Source organism: Cryptomeria japonica, chromosome 5 (genome assembly GCF_030272615.1).
Source record: "Cryptomeria japonica chromosome 5, Sugi_1.0, whole genome shotgun sequence".
NCBI classification, from domain to species: domain Eukaryota; kingdom Viridiplantae; phylum Streptophyta; class Pinopsida; order Cupressales; family Cupressaceae; genus Cryptomeria; species Cryptomeria japonica.
This window is the reverse complement of record NC_081409.1, coordinates 199,917,464-199,942,776: the sequence shown is the minus strand read 5'-3', so window position 1 is coordinate 199,942,776 and position 25,313 is coordinate 199,917,464. Positions and strand designations below refer to the sequence as shown.

General features: G+C 36.6%; 1 protein-coding gene across 4 annotated transcripts in view; it reads right to left on the bottom strand.

Annotated features, from left to right (window-relative positions):
- The window catches only part of LOC131072832 (anthranilate synthase alpha subunit 1, chloroplastic), a 211,056-nt gene that overhangs the window by 136,882 nt on the left and 48,861 nt on the right, over positions 1 to 25,313 (bottom strand). For all 4 annotated transcript variants that reach the window (XM_058009114.2, XM_058009112.2, XM_058009113.2 and 1 more), the window contains 3 exons: positions 17,239 to 17,354; positions 16,882 to 17,128; positions 16,466 to 16,522 (listed from right to left, as the gene is read on the bottom strand). In XM_058009114.2, the coding sequence (XP_057865097.2) occupies positions 16,466 to 16,522; positions 16,882 to 17,128; positions 17,239 to 17,354 (420 nt within the window). The remainder of the gene's footprint in view (positions 1 to 16,465; positions 16,523 to 16,881; positions 17,129 to 17,238; positions 17,355 to 25,313) is intronic.

Sequence of the window (25,313 nt, the reverse complement as noted above, 5' to 3'; positions counted from 1 at the left end):
AGTATTATGTACTATTCTTGGCAGGAGGATTGAAGTTGAGACAGATGTGGATTTGCAAGAATTAGAAGAAAGAGTCAAGGTCATTTTTTGCAAAGATGAGAATGTTATTACAGATGAGCAACGGGATCAGATGTTTGCTACCATCCTCCTGATTGAGAAAATCAAAGAACTTGAACCTGGATGGGACACTGCTCTTCTCAAGGCTTTCGATCAGGTCATCCACTTGGAGGAACGAATGAGGAATCTCCCCGAGATTCCAATTGCTGAGATCGAAGGAATCGTGTCTAGATTCACTGCATATGCTAAGAAAGAGCATTGGAAAGGGAATAAGATTCTAGAAGAAAGGTTGTTATAGATGATGTGGCACCTTAATTATCATTGGTCTATGTTTCCTAGATTTTTGTGCCAAATTAAATATTTGGCTATGCATTTAATATTGTGCAATAAAAAGGGAACTTTTGTAATAAAACCCTAATTAGGGTTTAGGTGTCATAATCTTGGCCATTGATCTTCTTTTGATCTGGACCGTTCATTGTAATTGAGGATGCTATATATACCCTCACTCTTTTTCATTTTGTCATAGGAGAGATTTAAAAAATAGAGAGATTAGAAGATTTGTAGTTAGAGTTTAGAGCTTTTGAAGCAAGTTATTTTGTAGCAAGATTGAGCTTTGAAGAAGGAATTTCAAACAATTGTTGTTTATGATGGCTTTGAGATCAATAAAATATTGAAGTTATGGTGTTTTATTGCAATTCTTGTGGTTATCTTCATGGTTGTTTACTTTCTTGAATCATTCTCAGTCAAAGTAGTATTTAAGTTTGAAGGACTAAGTGTTGGGCTTGATCTTTGGTGAGATTCACATTCCAAACCACTAGCTTCTCGCTGATTGTAGGAATGCCTTGCGTGGTCAACTGGAGAAACTTGAATCACCTAAACCTTCAATCGTCATTGAACTTTGGATATGTGCCTTTGTGGTAGTGTCTATGATCATTGATGAATTGAAAGATCATTTGTTACCTTAGAAGATCGCATCAATTTCAGTTGAGTTGTTATTTTATGGCAATATTGAAGTTGGTAGAATCTTACCAAGTCCTGCCCGCATTGAGTCATTCTTAGGATTAGATTAGAATTTATCTCTTGCAAGCCCTACCCTTTTGATCTTTTTGAGAATTTGTTAGTTTAGGAAATTCTATTTCGGATACGTAAGGCCCCTTGATGAAACAGCAATCACAACGACCACTGGTGCTTATCCACACGTAGAGACCCTACATAAAAGAACATTGGAGTCACCCTGATTGATCCTTTTTTGCGACATCTTCAGCAATCAGAGACTTTATTCAAGAGAGGATAAGGTACCCTTGGGTATTTTATTCTGTGTATGATTGTGTACAAAATACACGTCAACAGTGTCCTCCCGAAGAATTGAGATGAATGAAATTACGTAAATCTTTCAGGGGAGTCAAATAGGTCTCAAGTTAGGTCTAATAAAGGTCTTTAGGGTAAAATCCAATTTTGACTAAGTGTTAGCATTTTTGAAGGAGAAATTGTGTGTTCTTGCCTGGGTAAGTTTTGATCAATTTTTTGAAGCAAGATGAAGCCTGAAACAGAAAAATCACTCCCCACCCTCAGAGAGGGCCCAGGGCGAAATTTATCCTGAGTGCAATTTCTTGTTTTTGATGGACTTGCTAACTGGTTCCTGGCTTTGAAAATGACCTGACTTTGCCTTGTGAAGCAGTTTGAGACTTAAATTTGAAGCAGTTTGGCCAAAAAGGGTAAAATCGCTCCTGACCCTTGCTGAGGGTCCAGGGCGAAAATGTTGTTTAAGTCATATTTGTCACTGACTTTTCTAATTTGCTTTGTGCAAGGTCTCCTGGAAGTATGATTGAACATGACTTGATGCTTTGGAAGGTTTGGAGGCGTGAAAGATGGTCTATTTTGAAGGCTAAGGGAAAAATCGCTCCTGACGCCCAGAGAGGGCCCAGGGCGAGATTTTGATTTCCTTCATTTTGCAATGCAAGGAGACCAAGTTTTGATCATAAATGGAAAATAAATGACTTTCTCCACCCACCTGAAGAAGTTTTGACTAGAAATGATGAAGGACTTTGTTGAAAACAGAAAAATCGCTCCTGACCCTCAGAGAGGGCCCACAGCGAGAAAACTTATAGGGGTCATTGCTAGCCTTATTTGGTCGATTTGAGATGTCAAAAGCATGGTGAAGGATAGAATGAGCATAATGAAGTATCCAGACTTGATCAAAGGTGGTAAATTGAAGGAGTTTTGCCCAAGAAAGGTAAAATCGCTCCTGACCCTCAGAGAGGGTCCAGAGCGATTTTCTTTGTGTGCACACTTTTGGACCTTTCTTGGACATGAATTTTTATTCATAGCAAAAAACAAGATGACATCTTCCTTGGCAAAGTGATTTTTAGATGAAAAGTGAAGCATTTTGGTCCAGGTAGCAAAAATCGCTCTTGGCAAAAATCGCTCCTGACCCTCAGAGAGGGTCCAGAGCGAGATTTTCAAATATGCATTATTCTTACAAGATCAAAGTATGTTTTATGATTGGAAGGGATGAAGGAAAGCATGCTCTATCCGTTGAATATAATTTGGAGGATCAACACAAGATGAAATCAACCCAAAATCAAAAAATCGCTCCTGACCCTCAGAGAGGGCCCACAGCAAGAAACCTAATATGGGAACTTTTCATCCAAGTTTGAGGAAAGCCAAGGTTAGCCATGGGTTTGAAACGATGTTTGAAAGGCGTTGAAGTGAAAAGAGATCGTTGAGAGTCAATATTTTGAAGGCAATTACAAAAATCGCTCCCGATCCTCAAAGAGGGCCCATAGCGATTTTCCAGGATTCTCTCCTTTGTTTGAAGAATTGAGACAAAATCTTGCTTGGACAGGAGGAGAACATGATATGTTATGCCTTGGAGGTGATTTGAAGATTAAAAGATATAGGAATTAGCCTAAAATCAAAAGTCACTCCTGACCCTCACTGAAGGTCTAGAGCGAGATTTTCAAAAAATGCATGTTTTCTTCAAAATGGTGCTAGGGCAAGGTTAGGATAAGGCGAAGAGACATCCAAAAGCATGATGAATATTGTTTTGCCTTTGAAACTTGATGATTTTGGTCAGAAAATGAAAAATCGCTCCTGACCCTCAGAGAGGGCCCAAGAGCGAAAATGTTGGAAATCCTCATTTTTCCTTACAACAACGAAGCAAATTTGGATGGAGTGGATACAGGAAGGATGTTGCTTAATGACGAATAAAGTTTTAATGAAAAAAGATGGAGAATCAAGCCTAAAATCAAAAAGTCGCTCCTAACCCTCAGGGAGGGCCCAGAGCGAAAAACACCAAAAACACATTTTTTTTTTTCAAAATTTGACAAAGCTAAGTTTGCAAGTCAGTGAGAGGGCCTAGTTGAAATGTCTTGAAGACGTTTTTGACGTTGAAAAATGCTAATTTTGAGCAAAAATGGGAAAATCGCTCCTGACCCTTGCTGAGGGTCCAGGGCGAGAGGGCGAGATTGCCTTTAAGGGCATTTTTTCCTCTAAAATTGTTGATGAAGTAACTTTATAGTGCAAGGAAATGGATTTTGGGAGTGACATTGAGGGGTCAACGATCAAATTTAGGTGGATTCCAACTAGAAAATGAAAATTCGCTACTGACCCTTGCTGAGGGTCCAGAGCGAAATTGACATTTCCACCTATTTTTCATCACACAAAATGTCAAATTTGAAGTGCAATACATTAACTGGATATCAATTTACCCTCCAGGAGATTTTCAAGTCAAGATGCGAAGTATTCAAGGCTAAAATTGAAAAATCGCTCCTGACCCTCAGAGAGGGTCCAGGGCGAAATCATCATGGAGTTTAATCAAGCCTTGTTCTAAAATTTAATTTTCTCCAAATCGCACTTGATCGCCAACATTGCTAATTTTGAGGCATTTGAAAAATTAATATTAAATTAGCATTAAATTAAAAGCATTTTTGGCATTTAATAAATTGATTTTAGGCCTTAGAAAATCGAACTTCTATTTTGAAGGCATTTAAAATTAATTTTTATTATATTAAAATTAAATATAAAGAGCTCAAGGCCTTATTTTGATTTATTTTGCCAAGTTGGCCCCCTTTTTTTGGAATTTTATTTATTTTTTAACCTCTTTTTGCCAAGTCGGCCTAGAGGGAGCAAAAGGGTGAGCGCTCTATATATTGGAGGAGTTTTTCCACATTTCTAATCATTCAATCATTGCCTTAAATGCGAATTAGGGGAGCTAATTGGAGGTGCGAATTCTGGTGTGCTTGGAGCGAATTTCTTTCAAATGTTGAAGACTAGAAGGAGGTGGAGTTTTATCTTTTCAAAGCTAGGGCAGGCGCAATTCATTCAAGAGAAGGCTTTGATCTACATTTTGCCTAGCAAAATTCATCTATTTTTGCATCATTTCTTAGAGTTTAATACTCAAGAGGAGGTATGGCGAAATCATCTTGACACCCTTGTTGAAGATTTAATTTTTGAACATTTGTTTTGGAAAAATCTAAGTATCGCATGGTTAATTAGGAAATGATAACTCAAGATTTATCATGAAGTTTCCTAATTAAAATCTTAAATCTTCCTTTTAAGTATATATTTCCACACTTCAAGATTTATTACTAATTGTGAAATGTTGTGTAGGTGTCAAGATGGCGACTCCAAAGGCAGGAGCATCCACTAGTCGTCCAGCTCTCATCAAAGAAGATCAGAAGAATGACGAATTGGAGACCGGGATCGTGTCCAAATGGAGCAATATCGGAGATACCAACTTGGGAAACTTTAGTGTGAAGAAGTTTCGAGAGGTCCCCTACATTGGCAAGCCATCACCTGTCGCGAAGAAGATAATTGAAAGTGGCATCATCAAGGCGGCAGGTTTCCCTCCGGCAATCCAGTGTCATGAGTTGATGATCGAGTGTGCCCCCCATTATGACTCACAATCAAGATCGATCATATCCAAGGAAGGAAACACTTTAGCTTACCTTTCAGAGGAGGCTATAAGTGAGGCTCTTCATCTTCCAGAGCATAAAGATATGATTTACAAAAGTTTAGAAGGAGCCAAGTCGATGTGTGAAGATGATCCCGACACCTGCCTGAACCTCATCAACAAGAATTGGTTGCTCAAAAGTCGTCCTCGTTTGAACAAGATTCCCAACACACCGCATAGGATCGACTTCCAGGAGGAGTACAGAGATTTGGTAACTTTGTTCAATCGAGTTACAGGGGCTCCTCAAGCCTTCTACTTCGAAAAGTGGATGTTCTTTTTCATTCAAGTGATAGTCCAAGGAAAAGGAACGCTTCATTGGGCCAGAATTATTAGCAATAGCCTGGACATACAGTTGAGAAGACTAAGGCCTACCGAGTCGTTCCACATGAGCTCATATGTTATATATGCCTTGATCAGAAGTTTCGAGTATGCAGGGCTACCTCACAGAGGTGTGATCCAAAGAGGACCTGGAGAAGTGAGAGTTTGTGACTCTTATGTTCATCTGCATCATCCACCTGGAAGTGACTACAAGTTAGTCAATGATACCTTCACGATGAACATCACTAGGATATTGCAAGGCAGGATTCACAATCGACTATCTCTGGATGTACAAGAGCTTGTGAAGAGGTATGGTGCATGGTTCATCCAGTTTCAAATGTTTACATACATCAGAGTTCATGGGTGCCCTTCATTTCCCTACATGTTGCCGAGATATCCAACAGACAGAATAGTGTTGCTTGAAGTAACCAGACAATTGGCAACTTGTGCAAAGGTATCCAGACACAAGCATGGAAATGGAGTTCCTATACCTATCATATTGGGGAATTCGGTTGAGGTATGTCCCAATACTCAAGTTTCGGAGGATGTAGAGAAGGAATTAGCCTTGTATTCATTCACCTTCTTTGCCCCACAGGAGAATTTTGATCCTTATGGTTATATGGAGGAGACAGTTGCTAGGAAGTACGGACATGAGTTTCAGGTGGAAGACTTTTGGATGAATCTCTCAAGTGATTTAGAAGTTAAAAGGAAGATGCATTCCAGATTGCCTTTAGATTTCATCAGAAAATGCAAGGTTTACAGAGTAGCCAATCAGGCCCAGGACAACAGCAGATACCTCCAGTCATCCTATGACAAAGAGGATAAGAGAGTGAAGATAGATTGGAACGAGCCTGAGATTTTGGACTTGAGAGCTTTGATGGCTCCAGTTTTATCATGTACTCGCAGATGGGTGGATGTACAACATCAAAAGTTAAGAGAGCAGAACGTACCAATGACTTTTACTTTGGAGGAAAGACCAAAGGAAGGAAGAGCAAGCGTGAGTGAAGACACTTCTCATCCTAGAGGCGCAAAGAGGAAAGAAAGACTTGAGAAAAGAGAATCCTCCAAGAAGAAGCAAGAGGCCAATCGAGATCGCCCATCAAGCACATCTTCTCGACATGGAAAGAAGGCAAGTCAGGCTGAAGGTCAAGAAAAGATAGTACCTGAGATTGATGAATCTATGGAATCCATGGTACAGAATGATAAACCAGAGAAGGGACAGACACCTCAACATTCATCGAGTGAACCTCTACAAATTGATGAGCTATAGGAAGATCAGGGAAATGATGATGAAGCGACATCTCCTCTTCGAGAAGATGAACCCTTACTTAAAGAAATACAAGTTAGAGAGACAAGATCTGCCATCCCAGATTGGTTGAAGGAGAGACTGACAAGGGTGATCGTGATTGAGGAGGAAGAAAATGTGATTGATTTGGAGAGCCTTATAGGAAATTCTCAAGAAGTAACGGAAAAGAAGAAGGCCACCAAGATGTCCAAGGTGATCAGAGATGAGGTAGGATCCAGGAAATTGCAAATAGCTACACCAGTAGTGGACAAGTATGAAGATGAAATTCTTGCAGATGAGCATGATGTGGAAACGTTTGAGCTTGGTCCACTCACTACTGAACAGGCAATGGATGAGGCAACCGATTCATTTGAGGCACTTAAGGACAAACTCAAGGAAGAAGTGGAAAAGAATAAGAGGCTTGAGAGAGAGGTCGGCCCTTGGACAGGCTACTTTAGTCATCTCAATCAGCCCTTGAGACGTCAGGATCCAGCAGTATCTCCTGTGCAAGCACTTCTTCTTGAATCAGTTGGAGAAGCAGAAAGGGTCAAAAGCTTGGTTCAGCTTATGAGTTCTTGGATTGATAAATCCCACACGGTAGCCGTCGAGTTTGCAACAAGGATGATGAATACAATCCATCGGGCTATCCAAGTCCTTGAGATTATTCATAATTTATTGATAACTGTAGCCGCTTTTGCTCATACTAGAGATGTTATCATTCCTGTCCTACAAGTAATAAGGCAAGCACCAAGACGGATACTGGCACAAGAAAAGATAATGGATGGAGGAACTCATAACCTACTACAGTGGTCAGCTCTGCTCCAGATAAAAGAGGTCCTTTTTTGAAGAAATCAGCTCCAAATGCAATCAAGTTGAAGGTGTCATCCATCCAATTCAGGATAAAGTGTTTAAAGTATTGTGTACCATCCTTGGCCGACGAATCGAGATTGAGACAGATGTGGACATCCAAGAGTTCGAGGATAGAATCAAGGTCATCTTTTGCAAAGAGGAAAATGTCATCACAGATGAGCAACGAGATCTGATGTTCACTACCATGCTCCTGATTGAGAAGATCAAAGAACTCGAACCTGGATGGGAAACAGCTCTTCTCACTGCCTTCGATCAGGTCATTCACTTGGAGGAACGAATGAAGAATCTTCCTGAGATTCCTATTGCTGAGATCGAAGGAATTGTGTCCAGATTCGTTGGATATGCTAAGAAAGAACATAGGAAAGGGAACAAGGTTCTAGACGAAAGGTTGTTATAGGTTGATGTGGCATCTTAATTATCATTGGTCTATGTTTCCTCGAATTTTGTGCCAATTAAATATTTGGCTATGCATTTAATAATGTTCATCTAAAAGGAAAACTTTTTGTAATAAACCCTAATTAGGGTTTAGGTGTCAAAATCTCAGGATTTGGGTCGTTCATTGTAATGGAGGATGCTATATATACCCTCACTCATTTTCATTTTGTATTAATTAGATCATATTAGAAGAAGATATTAGAGATTAGAAGAGCTTAGAGAGAAAGTTATTGTGTAGCAAGATTGAGTAATGAAGAAGGAATTTTGAGCAATTGTTGTCCATTTGGCTTTGAGATCAATAAAATATTGAAGTTATGGTGTTTTATTGCAATACTTGTGGCTATCTTCATGGTTGTTTATCTTCTTGAATCATTCTCAGTCGAAGTAGTATTTAAGTTTGAAGGACTAAGTGTTGTGCTTGATCTTTGGTGAGATTCGTATCCATACCACTAGCTTCTTACTGACTGTAAGGACGCCTTGTGTGGTCAACTGGAGATATTAAAATTGCTTGAACATTCAATTATCATTAAAATATTGGCATGTATCTTTATGATAGTGTCTATAATCCTTGATGATTTGAAAATCACTAATCACCTTAGAAGATCACACCAATTCCAGTAAAGTTGTAATCCCTTGGCAATACTGAAATTGGTAAAATCTTACCAAGTCTAGCCTACATTGAGTCATTCGTAGGATTAGAGTAGAATTCATCTCTTGAAAACCCTATCTTTTGATCTTTTTTTGAGAATTTGTTAGTATTAGGAAAATCCTGTTCCTGCAGTCGAGTTAGAGCAACACGGACCAGCTTTCAAAGTGCGTAAGACCCCTTGAAGAAACAGCATTCACAACGACCACTGGTGCTTATCCACACGTAGAGATCCTACAGTAAAGAACCTTGAAGTCATCCCGATTGATCCTTTTCGCGACATCTTCAGCATTCGGAGGCTTTATTCAAGAGAGGATAAGGTACCTTTAGGTATTTTATTCTGTGTTTGGTCGTGTACAAAATACACATCAACACTACCCTCATCATTCATTGGTCAATGGAAGGACATGTGTCCTATTTTTGTAAATTTATCATTGGTCAAGCATTAAATGCTACGTAATGGGTCTAAGAAACCCTAATTAGGGTTTTCGTCTAGTAATCTTGGTCATTGATTGTGAATCAATCTAAGCCACACATTGTAAAGAGCTATCTATATATATAAGGCACAGTTTTCTCATTTGTGAGGGTTAATGGTTAATAGCTGATAGTTAGTAGAAAGTACCAAATAGCAAGCAGCAGTTAGAAGTAGAGAAGTAGAAGGCAGAAATTGTGGCCAACCTTGTAAATAAACATCCTTTTCATTGAAGTTATGGTGGAATGTGTTGTTTCTTCTACAAAATTGCATGGTTTCTTGTTATATCCTCATGTTAGATGGTGAAAATTAGATGCATAGAAGTTATTATGGATGATTAACAGTGAAATTCTTAGGATTACACTACTAGAATTTCATTGATTGTAAAGTATCTTGCATAGTCAATTGAACTCATTTAGCTGAGCTTAACTTCAATTGCTACTTGCTCATTGATATGCATCATCTTGACTGTGTCTATGTCCTTGGTGGTGATTTGAACATCGTATGCTTACCTTAGGAGATTGCACTAAACTTTATGGAGTTGTTGCTTTGCATGGTAAAGCAAAGTTTAGTTGAGTTTCACCAAGACATTTGTAGTCTCTTACATTCCTAAGATAAGCTTAGCTTTCTCAACGTTTTATCCTTTTGCTATTTTTTTTAATCAAGCAATTTTCCACATTCCAGCAGCATTCAAGCATTCAAGTTCAACGTAAACCCCCCTTGTTATTTCAGCAATATCACATCACACACTGAGTCTATCCAAGAGCACATCAGGACCTGACATTCGAAACCTTGGAGTCATCCCATTTGATCACACAGTTTAGCACTTAGGAGGATTTTGTTCAAGAGAGGATAGAAAACTTAGTATTTTATTCTGTATTGCATAGTGCATAAAAAACACATCAACAATCACTAATCTCACATTGTCTTAGAGCCAACTTCTTTTTGTAAATGTTATTCAATTTTCAATTCAAGATGCAAGTTATATTCAAGGTTATCTTTTCTTTCAAGTATATGTTATTTGTTATTATAATAAATCTGATTATTATCTGGTATGTTGCAGATGGAGAAAGAGCATTTATGAATTTCGATGTTCTTCTCATAATCACCGATTGATATATATATGCCAATAAGGAGGATCAAGCAATACCTTGACTGGTCATGTCTATTAGACATGACCGATATGACCGATCAAGATATTACTTGATCGCACCTCTTCAATCATAATCGCATTTAACTTATACCAATCGGTGGGCATAGAACTAACAAGTTTAACCGATGCTATCCGATGTGCATATAATTAACAAGTGAAACCGATACTAATCGGTATGTATGCAGTTATTAATAAACCCGATAACAATCGGTATATATGCAGTTATTAATAAACCCGATAACAATCGGTATATATGCAATTAACAATAAACCAGATAACAATCGATATTTCGTGCATTAGTTAAGAACCCAATTATTAACAATTTTATATATAAGAATCAAGGGATACGATCACAACTAGATCGTATATCATGCATACTCTTATTGATATAATATAAATCGAAAAATGACATATCGAAAAGTAATTATATTTATCAGACAAAGGAATGATGACTGAAGTCTTATCATTGTCTATCGATGAGATAGATGATTGAATGAGAGATATCATTTATCTCTTATTCAATCATTTATCTTACCGAGGCTATCATGCATCAACACTCCCTCTTAACTATAGAAGATAAATGGAAGACAACATATCTAGCATCACATTTCTCATGATGGTCAGTATTCCTTACGTAATCTTACTCTCTAGGGAATCATATCACCTAGACATGTGACATGAAGTATCATCAATCATCTGATACAAGAAATCACATCACCTAAACACGTGACATGAAGCATCACCTAAACATGTGATACAAACGTTCATCACATCAACTTGTGATGACAAGATATCACCCAAGCACGTGATATCAATATTGTCTAAACACGCAATACTTTAAGAATAAGCACATGAGAATAGTCAAATTCTCAACTTATCTAAGTTGTGGTATGAGCACTAACATTTTATTCAAATGTTTTACCACAACACAATCATGGCACATCCATGGCATACCAAAGATCCAACATGATAACTGGTTTGAACATCATAAGATCGTCACCTTATAATGTCTACATACAAGTGTTCATTAACTGAGAGATCGTCACCTCTTAGATATGAACACAAGGGGTTAAACCCATAAAAGTCCTAACATGACAAAGAAGTTTACACATAAAACATCTTAATAAGTATAGGAGTACAAAGCAAATTAAATTTCAATCATACCAAGACTTTTTCTGAAGTGCTCAACTTTCACTTTTGAAAGTGGTTTGGTAAGAATATCTGTTGTCTGATCTCCTGTACAAATGTATTCCAACTGGATCACATTCCTATCCACCATGTCTCGTACATAATGATATGGAATCCCAATATGTTTGGATCGGTCATGAAACACCAGATTCACTGAAAGTTTTATACAACTTTGGTTGTCGCAATGAATAACTGTAGGCTTCATTGGTTCACCGAATAACCCCACAAGCAGCTTCCTAAGCCATACTGCCTCTCAAGCAGCCATGGAGGCTGCAATATATTCGGCCTCAGTGAAACTCTATGCTACTGATGACTATTTTCTGCTGATCCAGGATATCATGGCTGAACCTAAACTGAAACAGCATCCTGAGGTGCTTTTCCTGTCAGTTACACTTCCAGCCCAATCTGAATTTGTGAATCCGTGTAGATCTAGTTTAACTCTCTTATATTTGAGACCAAGTTTTAGGGTACCTTGTAGATATCTCATAATATGTTTTACTGCTACCAGGTGTATCTCCTTTGGTTCACACATAAACTGACTCAAGACATTAACTGCATAACAGATATCTGGTCTCATATTTACAAGATACACCAGGGACCCAATCATTTGCCTGTATGGAGTAGAATCTGAGGGTTGTGATTCTGTTGCAGCTTCCTTTAGTTTATGAAGGTTTGTTTCCATTGGAGAGGTAATGGGTCTGCAGTTTAGCATTCCAAATCTCTTCAAAATGTCCAAGGTATATTTACCCTGGTTTAGTATAATGCCATCAGAATTCTGCCATACTTCCAAACCTAGGAAGTAATGAAGGAGTCCAAAGTCCTTCATATCAAATTCTTTAGTAAGGTCTTTCTTACACTGATCTATGAGGTGATCTTTTCCTGTGATTAACAAATCATCAACATATAAAATCAAATCAGCCTATCACCTTTGTTTTGCTTATAGTAGAGATTTGGATCTGCATCATTCTTTGAGAAGCCTAGCCCTGAGAGATAAGTGTCAATTCTTACATACCAGGCCCTGGGAGCCTGTTTAAGCCCATAAAGAGCTTTCTTGAGTTTACATACATGAGATTCTACATCATGAATCTCAAACCCTTCAAGTTGCTCTAGGTATACTTCTTGTGTAATCTCTCCATTAAGAAATGTTGTCTTTACATCCATCTAATGTACTTTCCATCCTTTTGTTGCTGCAATGGCTAAGACTCTTCTTACTGAGGTATATCTGGCTAAAGGTGCAAAGGTTTCTTCATAGTCAATTCCTTCCTTTTGTGAGAACCCTCTGGCTACAAATCTAGCCTTGTGTTTCTCAACGCTACCATCTGCAGCATGTTTGATTTTGAAGAGCCATTTGGAGGTGACAACAGATTTCCCAACTGGCCTAGGAACAATCTCCCAAACATCATTTTTCATAATGGATTGGTATTCCTCAAACATGGCATTCTTCCATACTTGATGTTTAAGTGCATCTGATACATTAGTAAGTTCTTCTTTTGAGAGATCATTCATGAGAGCAACATAGTTGGTGAGTTTGTTAGGCTTTTTGCTTTCTTTGAAGGTCCCTGAAGGAGCAACATACTTCTGAGCTTCTTTTACAGGTTTGGTGGCCCATAGTGGTCTTTTCTTGAAATTTTCTCTAGGTGGGTTTTGAGTTTCACCTACATTTTCCTCAAGACTCTCCCTCTGAAGCTCAGGAGGAGGGTTTTCCTCTATGCTAGGGGTAGGGATATAGAATTCAGGTTCTATTGAGCTTTGGGCTCTTTTGAAGGCTAAGTCTTCTTCAAAGATTACATCCCTACTCAGTTCAATATTCCTCTGACCAAGTATAAAGATTTTGTAGGCCTTAGAGGTTTCACTATATCCTACAAGCATTCCCCTTTTTCCAGAAGGCTCTAATTTTAATCTTTTCTCCTTAGGTACATGAATATAGACAGGACACCCAAATATTCTAAGGTGGTTGATATCTGGCTTTGTTTTAGTAAAGACTTCCTCGGGGGTTTTAGCTTCAAGATGGGAGTGAAGACATCTATTTTGTATATATACAGCAGTGCTTGTTGCTTTTGCCCAAAGATTGGTATTTAGATTCTGATCAAGAATCATGGCTTTGGCATCTTCTACAATTGTCCTATTTTTCCTCTCAGCTACCCCATTTTGTTGAGAATTATAAGGCATAGTAAGCTCCCTCTTAATCCCAACATTTTTAGAAAGATCTTTAAACAAATCTGAGGTGTATTCCCCCCCATTGTCAATTCTTAAAGTTTTGATTTTATTTCCCGAGTAGTTTTTTGTTAGTGATTAAAATTCCTTAAACCTATTAAGGATCTCTTATGATTCTTTACATTTCATAAAGTAGATCCAAATTTTCCTAGAGTAGTCATCAACAAATATTACATAATACAAAAATCCCCCTAAAGAAGGTACGGACATAGATCCACATACATCAGAATGAACTAACTCTAGAACTTTGTTTATTTTCCTAGTACTATTTTGAAAAACACCCTTAGCATTTTTACCTAGGGCACATCCCTTACATGCCCCTGAATGATATTGCTTTAACTTAGGTAGGCATGTGACAAGGTTTCCCATTGATGATAAAGCTCTAAAATTCAGGTGACCTAATCTTCTATGCCAAACTTTATTAGCATCTGTAGTTTCATGGATTAGGGTCAGGTTGGGTTCCATGCACAGCTCATACAAGTAACCTTGTCTTTGACCAATGGTTTTAGCTTTCTTGATAGATGAATTCTTTGGCCAAGCCAACACTCTGTTGTCCATGAAGGTCACTTTGTACCCATTATTCTCTAGTGTTGATATGGAGACTAGGTTTCTCTTGATGGCTGGGACAAATAGTACTCCTTTAAGTTGCAATGATATGCCTGACTTTAGTTTGATGGTGCAGGTTCCAACTCCTCTGACTGGATGTGTGGAGTCATCTCGGATAGTCACTTCCTCATCATTCTCCTCTATCATGGAGTCTAGCACTTCTCTAAACCCTGTAATGTGTCTGGATGAGCCACTGTCGATCACCCAGGAGTTAACCTTGTTTGATGCTTGGTTTGTAAGTGTTGAGTAGAGTACATACTTCTCGGAGTCATCTTCCCCTTTGGATTTTCCTGCTTTGGCAAATGTGGCTTGTTGTTTGGCTCTTTCCGGACATTTGGCAACATAGTGTCCGAATTTATCACATCTGAAACATTGAATCTGTGAAAGATCCTTCTTGAAGGTGGTCTTGCCATGGCGACCTTTCCTCTTCCTAAATTGTTTCTACTTGCTTTTCTTATTAGAGTTTGTATTTAGGATTTGAAGATCTTCATCTATATTCTTTTGTTTGATCCCTTTCTTATTTAACCTTGATTCTTCTTGGAGACAATCTGCCTTTAGCCTTTCAAACTTTGGAAATTTATCCCTTGCACTGATGCCGTGGACGAATGTTTCCCATATACTAGGCAACCCATCTAGAGCAATGAGTGTTGATTCTTTGCTTTGGATCTCATATCCAAGGGTTGCTAGCTTATCCCTTAGGGCTGATATCCACATGAAGTAGGCATTGACTGACTCCCCTTTGATCATAGCTATATGATTTATTTCTCTCTTTAAAGCCAAGGTTCTACTAGCATTGGACATCTCAAATGCATCTTTAAGTGCTTTGAACATGTTGTAGGCCGTTTCATGTTTCCTTATGATGGGCATAATATTATTCCTCACCCCATCAACTATGATTTTGATGGCCTTTTCATTTCCCTTTATCCAAGTTGCTTTGTCCGGTTCAGCCTTAGGTTCTATAGTTTCAGTTTTTACAAATGATTCGACTTTATTTTCTCTTAGAATCATCTAAATTCTGAACTTCCATGCTGAGATGTCATCACCTCCTCCGAGTCTATCTTTGAATTTGATAGTGCTAGCCATTAGGAGAAATGTGATGTCGAATATATGTTTGTCTTGAATATTCCACAAAATTGAATTGCCTCAGGTTCGATTTAACTATAGCTTTGATACCATGTAAATGTTATTCAATTTTCAATTCAAGAAGCAAGTTATATTCAAGGTTATCTTTTCTTTCAAGTATATGTTATTTCTTATTATAATAAATCTGATTATTATCTGGTATGTTGCAGATGGAGAAAGAGTATTTATGAATTTCGATGTTCTTCTCATAATCACCGATTGATATATATATGCCAATAAGGAGGATCAAGCAATACCTTGACCGGTCATGTCTATTAGACATGACCGATATGACCGATCAAGATATTACTTGATCGCACCTCTTCAATCATAATCGCATTTAACTTATACCAATCGGTGCGCATACAACTAACAAGTTTAACCGATGCTATCTGATGTGCATATAATTATCAAGTGAAACCGATACTAATCGGTATGTATGCAGTTATTAATAAACCCAATAACAATCGGTATATATGCAGTTATTAATAAACCCGATAACAATCGGTATATATGCAGTTAACAATAAACCCAATAACAATCGGTATTCCGTGCATTAGTTAATAACCCAATTATTAACAATGTTATATATAAGAATCAAGGGATACGATCACAACTAGATTGTAAAACATGCATACTCTTATTGATATAATATAAATCGAAAAATGACATATCGAAGAGTAATTATATTTATCAGACGAAGGAATGATGACTGAAGTCTTATCATAGTCTATCGATGAGATAGATGATTGAATGAGACTTCATTTATCTCTCATTCAATCATTTATCTTACCGAGGCTACCATGCATCAACACTTTCATGTGTTGGCACTAGTTTAATTATACCATACATTATGTAAGAAAAATATTTTTAAGTAATATACATCTACAATCTGATTATTGAAGAAAACATTGGCTGTGTTCACAAGAGTTTCATTTCTATTAGATAATAGCTATCAGCATACACAGTTAACGAATGTTAGGTTCAAATATCCTCCAATGTCCCACTCTTAAAATGCTTATTCAATATGTTCAAACCATAAATGTACCAATATTTATCAAGACAGTTTCAAAAGGCAATGCAAACTAAGATTCTGGTATTAATCAAGATAAACAAAAACCAAAGACCATATGCACCTCTATTACCTCTTTTATACGAGTGAGAATTTCGGGACTAGAAGCAACCAAAATACATCCTCGAGCCTGCAATACAATTGTCATGTTAATTTCAGTTTCAGAAGTAAAACAGCTACCAATGTGTATCTGATTCCCTGTGGCAACTAAATTGCATATTACTAACCTGAATGAATTTTATAATTCTAAAACACCCAAAAAGAGCTCCTTTAAATAAACATGTTTGAAACTACAACCTAACCTTGTACAATAGAAACTCGTCATAATCTATATCTCTATAATTATAAAAGAATTATGAGTGCCAAACAAACTTGAAACTATGAAAGATTTATCAGTGCCAACCAAACTTCAAACTATGAAAGATTTATCAGTGCCAACCAAACTTCAAACTATGAAATATAATCTATATACTCCAATTGATCCAAAACCTGGAGGTATATCATATAAGGACTTGGATTCACAACTCGTAATGCCCTGTAAACTTCAAAGGGGTCTGCAAATGTACGACGCTCAAAACGTTGACTGAGAACAATTTGGAAGATGTCCCCTGCAGCAATGTGTTCTTGTGCCTCTGAAACAGCTTTCTTGTATTCTAATTCTGTCATGTTAGACTTTTTGACAGCATCCCCAAAGAGCCCAGTTTGCAATTTGACAGAACCTGAGGAAAGTCTGGGACTGCCAACATGAAGGGAAGTAATAAAAAATATTACCCCTAAGAAAGAATATAATTGAACTTATTACATTTCGTATGTGCAGAAGAAGGCAATTATAATAATTTCACATACGGATCTATGTCTTGCACTCGGGAAACCAGGATATCAAGCTGTCGCTGTCCATCCCAAAATGCCTCTTCTGTGCAAGAATATCGGTCCACCCGCACCCAGTGTATCACGTATGCTCTCTGAGACCATTCATCGTCTGCGTTAAATAACCATTGTTCTAGTAGGAAAATTAAATAACCATAACATATTTTACAGCAAATGCCTTTGCAACAAAATGAAAATTTTGGAAGACTCACAACTACAATATTTAAATATTTCTAATTTGGACAACCCCATACAAAAGCATTGTATCAAAAATCTTAAAGGATATGGCTATCTATCAAGCTGGTTTTAAATTAAAATTTAGCATCAGGATGAATGTTTATCAGAATTCAACAAATGTCCAGCCATGTTTTTAGAAGACTGTAAAACATTTTGGCAGATATATTTTTGAAAGGATTATATCAATCCTCCATAAATAAAAAGTATCATGTTTATTGGAAAAATTAAATACCTGGACACATAAAAGATAAGCAGCTGTGAATTTGATTATTTAAGCAAACAGTAATCAGAAAATCATATGCCGTAACTTCCACATTCTTGGCCAGCTAAGGTTAGAAAGCTTGTATTCAACCGGAAATTTTCTCAATGTCAATATCTTAGTCCACAAAGATTCCTGAAGTGCTAATTAAGATCCACAAATAGAGAAAATTTATAATGATTTTCTTTCACTTGTTTTTTGGATGGAGGCAGGGAGAGGCATGGGGGTGGCAGATAGAAGTCAAGTATTTAATATAATGAAATATGAGTTATTAAACAACGTCATCCCTAGGAAGTAAAAACAAGGGGGTGATAACTATCCACAAAAACAGATCGGCATTTCAGTTTAAGGTAAAGTAGCTTACAAACCAAGGACTAGTAGAGATATCCCTTAACCTAACCATCGCAACTAACACACTACCATAAAACATTAAAATTTACATACATATAAATGACAATGAAAAAGACTATAACCTGTAATATTTTCCATGGACTCTATGGCAACCACTGAAAGTTTGTATTAATATTCCAAGCAGTATACAAATAATATTATGCCAAAAATGGAGTATCCTGTTGTGGTATTACTATTAACAGCTCATTCATGAATAAAAATGTCGAGTGGTATTAACTGTCATTACAAAACAGAAAAGCATAGGGAACCTCTAGCTCCACCTTCAAACCTAGGATCAGCTTTGTCACCCTGTGTGAGAATGTCAGCATAAGGAAAGTCAGTGGGGCCTGTCTGGCCTAAGGTCGAGAAAAACCTCAATCTTCTCCAGTATGTCCTTCAGTTGCATTACCTTAACCTTGGAGGATCTACCATTTTGGGTTGGGCTGATAGTATTCATGCTGAAACCTCTCTTCTCAAATTTCTGTCTGGCCAAGTCTCCAGGTAACAGATTCTCAATCGTCAATTATTTTGTTTTGTAGCTGGAATAAGTTCACCACATAAAACAATACATTTGTGCATGTCAGGTATTGCCATATCAAGAACAGAGTTCTGGCTTCCATGAGGACCTATGTTCTCAATAAAAAAATCAAACTCCTATTCAATGGATTAGCTACAGGCCCTGGCCTATAACTATTTCCAACTGAGGTACATGAGGGTTACCTAGAGGTTAATAGAGAGGACTTGTGTTGATTGGGGTTCCCATGGTTCTGACACAAGCAAAATAATTATCTTTTTGACTGAAGGGTCCGTTTGAAAGGAGCATCAATCTGCAGGGGTAGTAGGCAGATTAGAGTGCACTTTTCAGTTAATTTTCCAATCTCTCCAAAGAAATTAGACCCTGGTATGGTCCTTGAGATAAGGAAGTTGGCAACTGGCACTATACCAAGAGATTATATCATTATCACCCTCTTTATCACTAAAATCCATCGAGGGAAAACCTCTTATTTGATAAGGACCAGCATAAGGTACCTGACTGTTCTGGTCGAGGCCTCTAGCTGGGAGGACTATACTGTCATCATCTTCAACACTGATTCATTGTTTATCCTTCTATATTTATTGAACCATTTATTCCAGTTTCATAGTGGCTTAGAACATGGGATCGAATTTTCATCCTTCTCTTAGTCAAAAACTTCTGATTTTATGCCAAGGACAAGTAGATATGTTGCTTTGCATTGTATTACCCTTTTATAGTCAATTGAAGAAGATGTGGACTAATGCAAACTTACAATGTCCTTAAAAATTCTAGTAAAAAGGATTGATTGCCCAATATATTGTGGGATGATTCTAAATGAGCATTTGTGCAAATTCAATATAACTTTCAGTCATGCCATGATAGAGTGTCAACCACATTCTTTTGTCAAGGGCAACGAGCCCTACAAAATTGTTGGTCTGGAGTCCTATGCATTGAGAACATAGGGAAGGCTCCCCTTTGATGTTCCTTATTATTCCCTCAACGCTGATCAAGCATGAGTTTAGTTGAAACTGGTACAGGGTGAGTTCAACATCACCTCCAATCAAATCTATAAAAAATTGAATTTTTTAAAGTAAAGGAATTATCAAAATTTGTGCCACGTGGCAATCCTTCGTATTTGTGAAGTCAAAAATACCCATTGTCTCATTATTATAAATTAAAAAGGTACCATGGATATGAAGTTTTATGAGTAAGATGCTTTGACACAGTAAATGATCTCTTTATCAAAGACCCTCACATTTCATGCTTCCCACACATTCCAAAGTATAAAATCAGGTGTCATCTTATGCATGAATTGGATAACTATCATTTATTTAGAGAGCAGTCCATTTGTCATTGTTCTTCTATAGAAGTTCGACTTCTAGAGCTAAAAGACCAGATTGTGAAGTTGTTTCTCTCCAAATACCTTTGGAAAGTTGGCATTGGAAGTTATGTTGCCAATCCTGGTATTGGTTCAGGTTTGGGTTCATGAATTCAGTCAAAAAAAATTGAGGGTTGGTTTCATTTTGGGTTCATCCATAAAAAAACATTCAAAAAATCAGTAATATATGCATATTGCAGCAATAATTAAGTTGTATATACTACATTAAATCATATAAGGTAAAAAAAATCACCATAAAATTAAAAATACTACAATATCAATTACTCAAACTTGAATGTCATGATATATTAAAATTAAAAAAAATAACGTCAAGTGTAAACAATCAGCCATCACTGATCCAGCATCACCATATTGGTGCTCAAAAATATCATCACCACCATCCATATTAGATGATGTAGATATTTTTATATTACAAGAACCATAAACAATGTCACTGGCACTAGTACTAGCAATCTCATGCTCACTAGCTGGTGAAATGATAATTCAATATTGCAATTAATTGAGGAGACGAATACTCCTTATATGGAAAATTACAAGATGATCTTTCCATAACAAAAACAATCAAAAACAGAAACATGAAAAATGGGAAGGAAATTTCCTAAAACTAACAAAAGACGAAAGACATAAACGGAAGTTTCTAAATAAATAAATAAGATGACCATTATAGCAATATTCCAATATTACTTTAATACCCTCCCTTAATGGTCATTCTACTACCTACCCTACAGAAGATGTGGCATAATCTATAGGTCATTTGGCCACAAATGCATAGAAGGCTGCCCCCTTCTCTTCATAATGCTCTACAACATGAGCTTACTGTTAAGACCCTCCTTGGTTCTGCAAAACTTCTGGATATGACCAAGCTTACCACAATCTGTCAACCACAAACCTTCTAACATGATGTTGGGTAACAAAGCTATCCCTCCCTCTATCCAAAGACACCGAGATCAGCTTCTCAAAAAACTTTGATTTTTGTTGACAAAAAAATCGGCCAAAAATTGAAACCACAATTTAGTGGAAAAATCGGCCAAAAATTGAAACCACAATTTAGTGGAAAAATCGGCCAACCCTCCATCATGATTTTTTTTGGAAAAAATTAGAAATCCCATTACCATGATTTTTTATGGAAAAAATCAGAAAACCCATCACCATGATTTTTTAAGGAAAAAAAAAAAAAACACCACCATGATTTTTTATGGAAAAAACTTGAAAACCCAAAAATACTGCAAAGTAAAACCCTTCCTAGTTGCTGGCAAAAAATCTTCATGCAGCAGTCCACCTTGTCATCGCGTGGGAAAAACACACCCAACACACAGCAATCGCGGCCCTCAAAACCCTCTATGATTTTTAGTGGGAAAAATCAAAAAACTCTCCAGCAAAGAAAGAACCCATAATTTGTGTGAAAAAATCATGCAAAAGATGAACACAGAAACCACACCCTTTTAAGAGAAAACCGTGCAAAACCCTCCAAAAAATTGTGGAGAAAAATCAAAAAGTCCATCCATGATTTTGAGGAGAAAATCGTACAAAACCCCCCAGTCTGTTCAAAAACCTTACTCACGGCCATCACGAATAGTAAACTGAAATAAAAACTCCCTAATTTTTGTGTAGAAAAAAATCAGAAAACCCACGAATTAAAAAAATTCGTCGAAAAAACTTAACCCGCTCTAATACAATGAAATGATAATTCGATATTGTAATTAATTAAGGAGAGGAATACTCCTTATATAGAGAATTACAAGACTATCTTTCAATAACAGAAACGATCGAAAATAGAAACACAAAAGACAAAAAGAAAACTTCCTAAAACTTACTAAAGACAAAAGACATAAACAGAAGTTTCTAAATACTAACTAAATGACTAAGATGACCATTATAGAAATATTAAAATATTACTTTCATAGCTGGCTCATCTTCAACATCAAGTCTAAGAAAACTTCCTAAAACTTACTAAAGACAAAAGAATAAACACAAGTTTCTAAATACTAACTAAATGACTAAGATGACCATTATAGAAATATTACAATATTACTTTCATAGCTGGCTCATTTTCAACATCAAGTGCACCAAGGTGAGAAGTTGAAGCATCTAATTCATTATGCTTTGGCTCAATATCCCACTTCCTTGTACACTTTGTTTGTGTCAAAGGAAACACAAAGTGGAATGTGCATACACAAGTCTTTTGCCTTTTTGAGTGCAATATATTGCACTTTACTAAGTGGATGAACTGTACACCAACTCCTCTCTAGTGCAAATGAACAAGTGCCTATTAAGACAAAATTAGAGAGTTATAAATAATTAATTTTAAAAAATTAATTATCAAAAAACTTATAAGATGAAAGAATCCTTCTATAGAAAACTTCTTTGCGACAAAATTTTGATCGCAAGAGGTTATAGGTGTGTTAATGTTTGGCCAAAGAAGACCCACCAACTGTGAGTATCAACCTTTAACTTGCCCCGAAGACCATCACTACTAAAGCCATTGGAGTGCACAAATTCCATGAACTCAATCCTAATTGCATCCCACGTGTCAAGATCAAGTAAGAGTTTGTAAGTGACACTTCATACCCTTGGGTGCCTTCAATATCTCTATATGGGGCAATCCTTGTCGATACAAAAAGGATTATCAACAATACAATAGTTGAGACACAATGCGAAGGCATGAAGATTTTGTGGGGTGATCATTTTGTTCCATCTCTCTACAATAATTTTTTGTAGCTCTTAGAACAAATTTTCTTCACAATCTTGCTCTAACTCATTATAGTGCCCTTCATCTTCTCAATCATTGGGCCAATGCCATCATATATCTCCCAAACAAGGTCTATCCATGTCTATATGATGCATCATGCTCAATATAGGCTCAATGAAGCTAAGAAGATATTCTACATAATCCCACCAAATGTCATCTAGAATCATTTACTTGATATTTGCTACCCTTGTAATGCTAGATTGCCCTTATATAGACCAATTTTTATTGATGATCATGTTTGAATGTGCCTTCTGAACCCTCAAAGTTGTCTTAAAGCAATTGTGTCAAAAGCAAGATGGATCTCAACAACCTATTTGAAAATCAAAATTAAAAAATTAAAAAATAAAATTATTCTTAAGGATAGAAACATAAATTTCATTTTTATTTTTTTAAATTACTCTAGTGAAACATATTTATTAAAATAAATCTTATTTCTTAACTTACCTTCAACAACTCCAATTTTGAGAAATTTTATGAAAATTTTGCAAACTTAGCAGGTCATCGAGTACTAGCAAGTTTTCCAATACAGTGTGTATACACACTATTTACTCAATTTCATTGTCAATTTTTTATCACTTTTCCAAAAAACTGGCCAAAAATCTGTAGAAGATGTGGAAAAATATTGTAAATACGTAGTCTTTTGTCTTTCAAAGCCATATTCGGACATTTTGAAAAGTCAAACATTTTTCTTTTTTTTTGGCTTTATAAGCATTGTTTTTATCCTTTCAAAAAATTATGAAAATGATGTATGCAATGAACGTTTCTGTTCTTCAAAGGTCTTTATTTAGGCACTACCCCTAAACCCCACGGGGGTTGCTACCCCCACCAAACTCATTTGATACATTTTGTAGCTGTATTTCACATAAAAATTATGTTATTTTCAAAAACTTAAGTACTTTTTAGGTGGCCAAATTTTGTGAAGTTTTAAATATCTGGCCATGTTGAACACTCCAAAAATATTATTTTTAGCTCTATAAACATTGTTTCTTGACTTTTAAAAAATTATGAACATGGTGTGTGCCTTGAACATCTATGTTCTTGTGAAGATCTTTATTTAGGCACTATCCCTGAACCTTGCAAGGGTGCTGTCCCCAAAACCCCACCAAACTCATTTGATTCATTTAGTAAATATATTTTGCATAAATTGCTTATCATAGCCAAATTGCTTTATCATCTTTCCCATTTGCTGTCCAAATTGTTTCACAACTCTTACAATGCCTAATAGGATCCTTCGATCTATCGCCTATAAACTTGAGCAAATTTTGCTTTTCACCACTAAGGCTTACCATGATATTATTATAATGCAAACCTAGCGCCCAGAATCTACTTTCTAGGGAGTTTTGATTTAAAAGATACTGTGCTTCTCTTACACTCTAAGCCACGTAAGAATCCTCAACTCTTCCCTAAGCTTCAGCCTTCCGTGCCCTTGTTTCACCTTCAAATATTCTTTTATATGCTCTTGGCTTTACTTCTCCTTCGATTGTCAACCTTCCAATGCCCCAAAGGCTACTCTTGTACAATTTTGTGAAGGAATGTAACTTTGTCTCCCAACTTCCCTCATCTAGTGAAGGTTGTCTTGACTTTTCGATTTGACTGTATTCTCGGCCAACTTGGGAATAGTACAATTGTATTTTACTCAAGTGTTTCTCGTAATCTTCTCCTTCATTAACACCCTTTGCTCAATGACCCTCAAAGATCGCCTAATCTCATGGCCTTGACCACCTTGTGGCCTCTTCTTGCTTTTATTAGGATCTAAGGGCATGAATCATTCAAATCTAGCCCAATTTATTTTAAGGCAATGATGCCAAATGTTTACTGATCTATCTGATAAAATAAATACATGAATCAATAATAGAGATGACAATGCACACTAGATACAATAGTAAAATACACACTAGATACAAAAGTAAAATATATCTTTATTTTTCCATGAAGTTATTGCAAAAGAAGACCAAAGGTGGCAACCAAGGATCAGAGTTGATCCAACTAGATCATACTACTTTTCTTAACAATACACAATCTATTAAAAGACCCAAGAGTTGCTAAGCGGAACGCAACCATCGACCATCCAATGCTTATAACTACCCGACACTTATAACTACCTGAAGTGGACAAACACTGTATACAAAAAATTAATACATACTCAGATAACCTATATTATCGAAACATAATAAGTAACCACAATTGATGCTTTCAACACCTTTCATGCAGATTGGGCATATCCATCCATATTTCTTCAGAGATTGTTAATGGTGAGGATTCAAGATGATTCATAGAAAGGCATTAACTTTTGGCCATTGGTTAGAATCCAAAGTTGGCTTTGTTTATTGTTTCTACGTTAGTCTTGATTGGTAAGAGTGTGGCATTCTGAAGAAACAATATTTTCCAAGTTGAGTGTATGGGCATATCGATTTGCATTAGTCTATTAGATAATACTTAAATTGGACCTTTTGCTTGATAAGATTTTTAGAAGAAGTGAGTTTCTTTTTTCCAATATCCCAACTGA